The sequence below is a fragment of the Chiloscyllium plagiosum genome, unplaced genomic scaffold (assembly GCF_037043375.1).
Source record: "Chiloscyllium plagiosum isolate Xiang-an unplaced genomic scaffold, Cpla_swu_hap1 HiC_scaffold_11, whole genome shotgun sequence".
Taxonomy (NCBI): Eukaryota; Metazoa; Chordata; class Chondrichthyes; order Orectolobiformes; family Hemiscylliidae; genus Chiloscyllium; species Chiloscyllium plagiosum.
The window spans coordinates 83,635,670-83,645,571 of NW_028270149.1; the positions used below are offsets into that span (position 1 = coordinate 83,635,670).

Sequence of the window (9,902 nt, forward strand, 5' to 3'; positions counted from 1 at the left end):
TCCCAACAATCAACACAGTCACTGTTAGGCTACCTTTAAAATTCATTTTGCATTCAAAATTCGCCACCTGCCATCATGGATTTAGACCCAGGGCCCCAACAATTAACATGAGGCTTTGGATTATTCATCTAGTGTTATTACTACAAGACCCCCATCTCCCCATCTAGATGCAGGATGCATCAAGGACTTGCAAGGCTGGATTAAAGGAAATTACAGATCTGGTGCGAGAGTCTAATGAGAGGTGCATCAACATAAAATGAGTCTTTGTCCGACAGGGTTGAGATCAAGAAGCATTTAGTTAGACAAAAGATAGTAGAAATCTGTAACTCCAGCCACTCCCCCTTCCCCACCCCATGTTACCTCCACCCTGAACAATGAAAACTGAAATTAAGTTTTGTTTACTTAGAGGTGTGAAGGGTTACAGAACAAAGAGGAATGGATAAAAATAAATGCAGATCAGCCATGATCAAATTAAATGGGAAAACAGAATCCAAGGGATAAATTATGTTATAATGTTACTTTGTAACAGTTTAAAATCATACAGGTTCTGATCAAAGTTTGATATCAGGAAAACATTGGGTGATGGGATGCCTGCAAGTTGTAAATTTTTGATACAGTCATTCCTGATCTTTGCTAGTTCCTCCTTTTCATTAAATATCCTGCAATGATTTCCCATTGATTTGAGATCATTATCAATTTTAGATCGCACAAAGTAGAATTTCTTCCCAAGCCGTGTAATTTCTTTGGCAAGTTTTGCATCGTTTTCTTTGAACCGGCAGTGTGAGATAATGATGAAGAAATCATAGCTATTAAAGTTCATTTCCCTCAGGTATTTATCTGCTGGGAATTTCGTTGTTCCAATTCCTGGCAGATCCCAGAAACGGACATTTGGCATTTTGAGATCTTTGTACCCAGTAGGCTCCATTGTGGTTTCAATGTTCCCAGTTTCAGCTGCTCCCTCATCATCACTCTGCAGGCTCCTCATTGCATTGATGAAGGTGGATTTCCCAGAGCCTGTTTCTCCTGTCACTGCAATGTTCAGCTCTGTAGAATCCAGATCATCTAACTTTGTGTGTAATGGTGTAACCTTTACTACCCACGAAGTTTCACCATCAGACTTCAGTTTGTTGAGCTCTTCCCGAGTGAAGGAGAAGGTGTTTGGAGATGGAGCCATCTGATCACTGAAAACAAAAATGTTGCACATGATGTTTTGCATCAGACTATTTGAAATAATTTGCAGTAACACAATACAACAAATTGAATTTTGAAGACATTAGTGAACAAATGGCATTCGTCATTCATTACTATGGGTTTTTGTGACACGGTCAGAAATGCAAAATCACAGTAATCCTCAATGAGGGATCTGGGATCTGTATGACCCAGGGCAATCAGTTCTGAGCTGAATTTTCGCCATGGAGATGGAAGACAAGGGTTAGGTTTGACTGTAGGTCATGAACCTGCCTCTTTTGGGAAATTGATAAAAGCCACAATTTTCAATCTTTAATCTTTAACTGATATGGAGATTGGTGTCAAATTGCTATTCATCCACTTCTGAGGTAGTAGTCAGTCTGCTTCTCCAACTACAAATTTGCATTTAATAGTTCAATATAAACACCAGCCTGCTTTCATCACTTTCTAAACAACTCCCCTTACTGGTGCAAACCAAACCTTAAATACATGCCCAATGAATATCGGCTGTTTTCTATTATTTATTGAGCATGTCCGGCTTCAATGTAGAAGGTTTACATCATTTCCAACATTGTCAGCGATCTCGTAGACTATTTTGAAGGAGAGGAACCAGATGGCAAGAAGGGTGAGCACTAAACAAGGGAGATGAGCAGTGATTAAGTGGGTGATGGTGGGTTGGACATTGTTGGGGGATTTAAGGAGGGCTTGAGTAATGTTGGGGGGATGAGAGGGATGGACTTTGTCAGTATCGGAGCAGTGTTGCGATGGGAGGCTCTGCTGTATCAAGGGTAGACATGTCCATTGAAGAACTCTGTCAAAGAACAGGAGATAGACCCCCAAACGAGTGCACCGTCAGTTTCTGATGAAAAGGGGATGTGGCTTTATTTTCCCTGCAATCGGCTATCCCCTCCTCCTCCCCAACTCCTCCTCTTTACCCCCTCCCCCCACATCTCTGCCCAATTCTGCTCATCATTGGAGACAACCTGGAGCTGGGATTGGGAGCATAAAACCAAGTGGATGGTTTCAATTGCAGTCAGAGGGCTGTGCTCCCATTCCATTGCTAACTGGAAGATCTGGACCAGTGGTGCACTGAACAGTGAAAAGATTCATTTGCTTCTCTCTCTCTCTCTCACTCACCTTCTCTCTCTCTCACACACACACACACAATTACAGATAGAGATGAAGCTCCTGAGGGATTGGGCAGGCCAACAATAATAACAGGATGTGTGCAGGAACATTAAACAATAAAAAAAAACTGATTCTCCTTTGCTATACATGTTCACTTTCCATTTTCAAAAAGAGATTTATTGAATTACACTGACCACCACTCACTGAAACATTTGCAGTCTTTCTATTGAAAGATGAGGATATATAAGGCCCTGTGTGAAAGGCTGGGCTTCTGCAATGACCCCCTGGATTTGTAATGATTGTCTGGTCAGACATTGGTAAAAACTCACCTATTGTACTCCATGTTACTTTCTCCCCACCCCCACCCCCACCCCCACCCCCACCCTCCTCTACCTTATCTCTCCACGCTTCAGGCTCTCTGCCTTTATTCCTGATGAAGGGCTTTTGCCCGAAACATCGATTTTGCTGCTCCTTGGATGCTGCCTGAACTTGGTGCTCTTCCAGCACCACTAATCCAAAATCTGGTCAGACATTGGGCTGATCACTGGCATGGTCCGGAGACACCACTGTTCCACACTCGGATTGGGAACATTGTGTACAATCAGAGCGAGACCAGGTTACAAAGTTCCAATCGGATATTGGGGAATCCGTGGATTTGTTCTGCCCCCCTTTTGGCCAAGTTCCCCAGGCCACAACTGACCAATTGAGGAACTTTGACAGATGAATCCACAGTTCATAGTGTGACTGAACACAGCCAATGCGCTGTTGGGTGTGAAGAAGTTGGGAGGTTAACTGGAGGTAGTGGAGCTGGAGAATTGTCAGTACACACTCATTAAAAGTGATGCCACTGAGCAAGGGGCATGTGTTACAATGACAGGCTGTGCTGGAACAGGAGACACAATATGAGGAGTTCCTTGACTAACCTGGAGCTGGCTCCTCCCATCCTCCTTCTGTGCCTCTCACTGCTTTCCCCGTCTGACTGCCCAGTGATTCCAGAGAACCCTCCTCAGAAAGGGGGGAGGGGCCAGAGGATCGTAGCTCCTCCCACGATGTCACTTCCTTGTCTTTGGTTGTGTTCGGTTTTCTCCTGTTAGAGGGAGAGTAGAGAGAGAGAGAGTGAGTGGCAGCACTTTATTCACCATCAGATAAAGTACGAGACAGGTGTGAGGAACTACAGCCGAGACATGGCTAAGAGAGAGATGTTCACAGTTTTAGAATGCACACAACCTGAAACACTAAGTTTAAAGCCAGGGAGTGGGACAATGTGCACGGTAGCTCTCTCCATTGGGATGTGTGTCCGCCTCGAAGCTCAGCAAGTGGCCCGGACACCTGGAAAGCTACAGATCATTTTAAAAGATTTTGTTTTTACCCCTGCTACTCGCAGCCGGGGTTTCAGTCGAGAGTGGTCATTTCGCTGGCTTTCTGAAGACCTACCGTCACTAAACAACACCGCCATGTCCCACTTCATGTCCCCAAACATTTCAGGAACTGGCACTTCCTAATTTCAGCGCTCCTGAGTTTTCAGAGCTGGTGTTTTGAATAATCTCTTCTTGAAGAGATCGAAAAACAGTATAGGGAATCACTCGTTACAGTGTTTAAAGTTGAGCTGTAATTTGGTTTAAACCTATTGATTGTGATTCACCCTCATTATTTCACTGACTCCCCTCCCCTCCAGTCTGTTGTTTGATCCTTGATCCTTACCTGTGCTGCTTCCTTGAAGGAGGAGAGTCTAATCAGTGAAGTTCTCCCGCTGTCAGCACCTTAATGCAGAGCTGCTGTTATTCCCTCTCTCTAGCACTCACGCAATGTTGAATGAAACAGCCTGACAGTGTGGAACAGCCCCCTGTATAATCAGTGGGGCAGACTGCTGTGTGGTCCTCCAATCAGAATCACAGTTGGTGCTCATGTGTTGCTGGGAGTATTTTGTTTTAACAAACATGAATACTAGAAGATATTTCAGACATGTTTGAAAACATTGTGGATGGGTGAAAGTCTGTATTGTGGAGAAATGAGTCCAGGCACAAGCAGAGTTTTAAACTTTTCAGGAGAGGATTTGGATTTCTTTTCAACAAAGTCAGCTGCAGCTCAGTCAGGAGGACGTTTGCCTAAGTCACAGCTTTCTCAGTCTAAAGTCCCACTTCAGGACAGGAGCACAATAATCAAAGGTGAAATTCCGGTCCAGTACTGAGAGAACATGGATAAAAGATTGAACTGAGCTCCTATCTGCCTCATTCGGGTTGATGTAGGAGATCCTATATCGAAGTGGTAGATTTGTCCCTGGTTAATATATAATCCTTAATCAACATCAGAAAAACAGATTACCTCACTACTATAATTCTTTTTTTGGGTGTGGGAGCTTGTTGTGCACACATTGTCCGCTTTCTTTCCATGATGTGGAGGTGTCAGTGTTGGGGTGGGGTGGACGAAGTTGAAAATCGCAAAACACCAGGTTCAACCGGTGGACTATAATCTGTTGTCGTGTGCTTTATTTCCTACATTACAACCGTGGCAATAATTGCTTCATTGTCTATAAATCACTTTGAGTTGTAGCTGGCCATGAAAGGTGCTACATAAATGAAAGTCTCGCTTTAGTTTTCACCTTTTCAGCAACAGTTACATAACATTTTACACTATAGGAATAGGTCATTCAGTATGTGTATGTTCCACAAATGCTATCTCCAACCTCACTTAATTTAACACTCTCTCATCAAATCTTCTTTTTTCCTCATGCATTTTATTAGCTTCCCATTTATGTGTCTGTGCTATCTTCCTCAAGTTCTCTATCACAGGGAATTCCACATTTTCTGTTCTCAAGTATCAGTTCATGGGAATTACAGAAATGTTCCTGCGCAGATGGAGAGTCCATTTGTCCTACTGTGTCTGCATCAGCTGTCAGTGCATTCTAACTTGGTGAAAATTTCCAGCCTTTGCCCCATAACCCAACAATAATGACATTGGACACTCTCTGGAAAGATCTGCAGTTGATGTGCATAAGTTTTCACTTTTTAGTGCTAATCAAACACAAGATACAAAGAGTCAGCACCACACCAGGTCTGCCTGCAGAGTGATCCATGAATTGTGAATTTGTATAGCTCATTGAAAAACCTCTTACTTTTTCCAGTATTTTACTTAAAACAATACCAATAACAAAACTTTGATTTCAAACCAGTTAAAGATCAGCTTAGTCCCAACTATTGATGAAAGCTATTGATTGTTAAAAATAGTAATTGGCTAAAATAGAGATACAAAGATTGAAAGTAGGCACAGATAAGATACTTACAAATATGAGAACAGAGGCATTTGGATGGGTATATGAATAGGAAGGGTTTGGTGGGATATGGGCCAGGTGCTGGCAGGTGGGACTAGATTGGGTTGGGATATCTGGTCAGCATGGACAGGTTGGACCGAAGGATCTGTTTCCATGCTGTACATCTCTATGACTCTAAGATCTGGAGAAAGAGAGGATTGCAGATGCTGGAGATCAGTGTCAAAAAGCATGGTGCTGGAAAAGCACAACAGATTAGGAAGCATCCGAGGAGCATGATGTCCTGATGAAGAGCTTATTCTCAAAACATCAACTCTCTTGCTCCTCAGATGCTGCCTGACTGGCTGTGCTTTTCCAGTACCACACTTTTCGACTGATAACAGTTGGATATCATTGCAGATATGTTACTTGCTTGAAGGTCTCCCTTCAGACCTGACGAGATTGACAATTGAAGTGAGATTCAGCAGCCGCACTGGATTCTGTAGTTACCTGGAGGTTACTTGTACATTAGTTCTGCAATTATAGCACTTGCAGCTTGCCCAGAATTTTTCAGCAGAACTGTGGTTGATTTCTTCCTCCTATTAATTGTCCACTGCCAATCATGAGTTGATATAGTAGGACTCCAAAGCATAGAGGAGAAAGTGAGGACTGCAGATGATGGAGATCAGAGTCAAGTGTGTGTTGCTGGAAAAGCACAGCAGGTCAGGCAGAATCCGAGGAGCAGAAGAATCAACGTTTCGAGCATTAGCCCTTCATCAGGAATGATGTGGAGCTGGCAGAAGTGGCAGAGGACGATGCGATGCATGCGGAGGTTGGTGGGGTGGATGGTGATCTTCTCAGCACTGGCATCACTCCCACCTTTTCCTCCGCTACATTGATTACTGTACTGGCATTGCCTTATGCTCCCACGAGGAGGTTGAACAGTTCATCAACTTCAGTTACCTTCCACCCCAGCCTCAAATTTACCTGTACCATATCGGACACCTCCCTCCCCTTCCTGGACCACTCCATCACCATCTCTGGTGACTGACTAACCACCGACATCGACTACAAGCCCACCGACTCCCACAGCTACTTAGTCTACACCTCCTCCCACCCTACCTCCTGTAAAAACACCATTCCTTATTCCCAATTCCTCCGCCTCCGCCACATCTGTTCCCAGGATGACCCATTCCACCTCAGAAAGCCCCAGATGGCCTCCTTCTTCCACAATCGCAATTTCTCTTCCCATGTGGTTAACAACCCCCTCCAGCGCTTCTCCTCCTCTTCACGCATCATCGCGCTTGAACCCTACCCCTCCCAATGGAATGAGGGCAGAACCCCTGGTCCTCATCTTTCACTCCACCAACCTCCGCATACATCGCATCATCCTCCGCCACTTCCACCACCTACAAACAGACCCCACCACCAAAGATATATTTCCCTCTCTACCCCTATCAGCGTTCCGGAAAGACTATTCTCTCTGCCGCTCCCTCGTCAGGTGCACCCCTCCCACCAGCCCACACCCCACCCCTGTCACCTTTCCCTGCCACCATAGGAAATGAAAAACCTGCACCCACACCACTCCCCTCACCTCCGTCGATGGCCCCAAAGGATCCTTCCACATCCATCAGAAATTTCCCTGTACCTCTACCAATGTTGCACCCAGTGTGGTCTCCTCTACATCGGGGAGACAGGACGTCTCCTTGTGGATCATTTCAGAGAACATCTCTGGGACACCCGCACCCACCAACCCCATCGCCCCGTAGCTGAACACTAGAACTCCTTCTCCCACTCCGTCAATGACATGCAGGTCCTGGGCCTCCTCCATCACCAAACTGTTACCACCTGATGCCTGGAGGAAGAACACCTCATCTTCTGCCTTGGGACCCTGCAACCACACAGGATAAACTTGGATTTCAACAGCTTCTTCATTTCCTTTTCCCCTACATTATCCCAGTCCCAAGCCTCCAACTCAGAAGCACCCTCCAGACCCGTCCATCACTGCCCCCTCTGACCTATCACTTTCTCCCTCACCTTCATCCACCTATTGCTTTCCCAGCTACCTTCCCCCAAACCCCACCCCCTCCCATTTATCTCTCAAGCCCGAACCACAAGCCTCATTACTAATGAAGTGTTTATGCCCAAAACGTCGATTCTCCTGCTCCTCGGATGCTGCCTGACCTGCTGTGCTTTTCTAGCACCACACTCTCAACTCAAAATCATAGATCTGAGCTTTTGACTAGGGAATTAGTTAGCTGTATCACATACATGTGGCCCTGTGAAGGGTACCTCATTCTTATGTATCTCTGGTGCAACTCCAGATGCAGATCCTGCTCTCTTCATTGAATAGAGCCCATTGATTTTTCATTCTTGTTGGTTTCCTCACCAGCGACTGAAAGACCAAATCTTGCAATTTTATCCCTGAGGACTCTGTCAGCAACGGGACCACCAAGCTACTGTTGGTGATGAAAGTTGAATTCGCCCACCTGGAATATCTACTATCATCCTAAGTGCCTCTTCCAAGTGTGATCAACATGTTTGGTTAGCTGAGGAAAGGGTGAGGAAATAATCAGCAGATTTCCATGGCCAAGTTTAACCTGGTGTATACGGAAGTGAAGGCTGAGTGGTGGATAATGTAGATTCTCACCAATATCTTTGACAATCAGAAGTTACTTAATCTTTTTTCCACAGTCTGAGTAGTTCCTGGATTGGTGCAGATCACACTGTCTGCATGCATACCTCACCATCCTCTTCTGCAGGTTTCAGTTCTCAGTGATTGGCAGTCTGCGTTTATATCCGTGAACAAGCGGCGGAAATTCTAAAGATCCTTCTGACCTTATTGCTGCTGACCCTTACCCCTGCCGAATGGGAGTGAGCTTTCTGCATCCATCTCAGATTTTACTGCAGTTTTCTTTCCTGCTGTTCAGGAACTGATGCTGCTCATTAACTGCCTACAAAGATGAAGCACTATTTCTTGATGCTGTAGCAATCAGAAATACTGTTCCGTAGTCACTCTATAGATTCTAGCGTGGGTTAGGATGGTTGGTGACATTTCATATCTATTGTTAAGAGTGTGGAGAATATTCATTTATTTTATGAGCACAGTAAGGATTATTGACACTGTGTGGGGCTGGAGTCATAGGTCCAGCAGATCCAAGGATTAAGGATCATTTGAAGAGACAGCAATAAGGGATAGCTAGCCCAGACAGGTTGTCTCTCCCACATGCAAGACATCGAGGGTTATTTACAATTCATTCACAAGATGTACCTCACTGGCCAACCAGTATTTACTGCTATCCCTAATTGCCCAGAGGGCAGTTCAGAGACAACCACATTGCACAACCCCATGTTGGCCAGACTGGATAACATCTCCCCAACCATCCCTCTCCAGCTTCGCATCATCCCTTCCATTCCTCCTATTCACCCTTCCTTATATCTACCAAACAGATTCATTTCTCCCACAAACCAAACAGGTCGTGTCCACCACCTGTATTCCCCTATCACTACTTCACCATTCTGACCCTCTCCCCAGCTATAAACCACCACCACCACCACTCCCTGCCCCCCACCCCGCCATTTATCTGCTGTATCCACTACTCCCACCTCGATTCCTGAAGAAGGGTTATACCTGAAACATTGACTTCTCCACATCCTGATGTTGCCTGGCTTGCTGTGTTCCTCCAGCCTCCAGCTTGTCTACTCTCGACCGAATAAGGACAGTAGTTTCTTTTCCTCAAGGACATGAGTGAACTAGATGGGTTATTTTTCCCAACAATTTGCAATGGTTTCTAGGTCACCATTAGACTCTTCATTCCAGATTTCTTATTGAACCCACATTTCACCATCTATCCTGGCGCATTTCCTGGTGCATTACCTGGGCCCCGATCTTTATAATCAGAGATTGAGGGGTTTCCTTTGAGGAGCCGTTTGTTCTTTAACCGGTTCAGTGTTGGCTGGTGTTTGATCTTCTTTGTTTGTTGGTGAAACTGCTGACGTGTTCCTGAGCTGAGTGATGTTCAGATTCTTATCAGGAACTGAATTCCCGGAAAGTGAAACTTCATGGAGCTAAAGGGCTACTTTTAAACAGAGCAAAGCCATTTCGTCAAATAGGAATTGTTTGAACCCATCCATCTCCAACTATCCAGCCCAGTGACTGCATCTGAAATTCAAGCAGATCCCAGGTCCCAACTTCTTGTCTGGGTTGAGTTTTGTTTCGATTCTCATTTTTGTGTAAACTGTAAAAGCAAAATCTCCCCAGTAACAAGTGACATTGCTTGGCCTTTGATTTTCATTGGTCAGATTTGCTGCGCATTGACCCTCAAAGTTTGTATTTAAATCT

The 9,902-nt window shown here is 44.9% G+C and overlaps 1 protein-coding gene across 1 annotated transcript; it reads right to left on the reverse strand.

Moving 5' to 3' along the window:
- Nucleotides 1-489: 489 nt before the first annotated feature.
- Nucleotides 490-9,755, reverse strand: LOC122547267 (T-cell-specific guanine nucleotide triphosphate-binding protein 2-like). The gene is made up of 3 exons (XM_087992254.1): nucleotides 9,192-9,755; nucleotides 3,240-3,403; nucleotides 490-1,181 (listed from the first exon to the last, which is right to left on the reverse strand). The coding sequence occupies exons 2-3, from the start codon at nucleotides 3,257-3,259 to the stop codon at nucleotides 503-505; spliced, it is 699 nt and encodes a 232-aa protein (XP_087848380.1). The 5' UTR covers nucleotides 3,260-3,403; nucleotides 9,192-9,755; the 3' UTR covers nucleotides 490-502.
- Nucleotides 9,756-9,902: the final 147 nt, after the last annotated feature.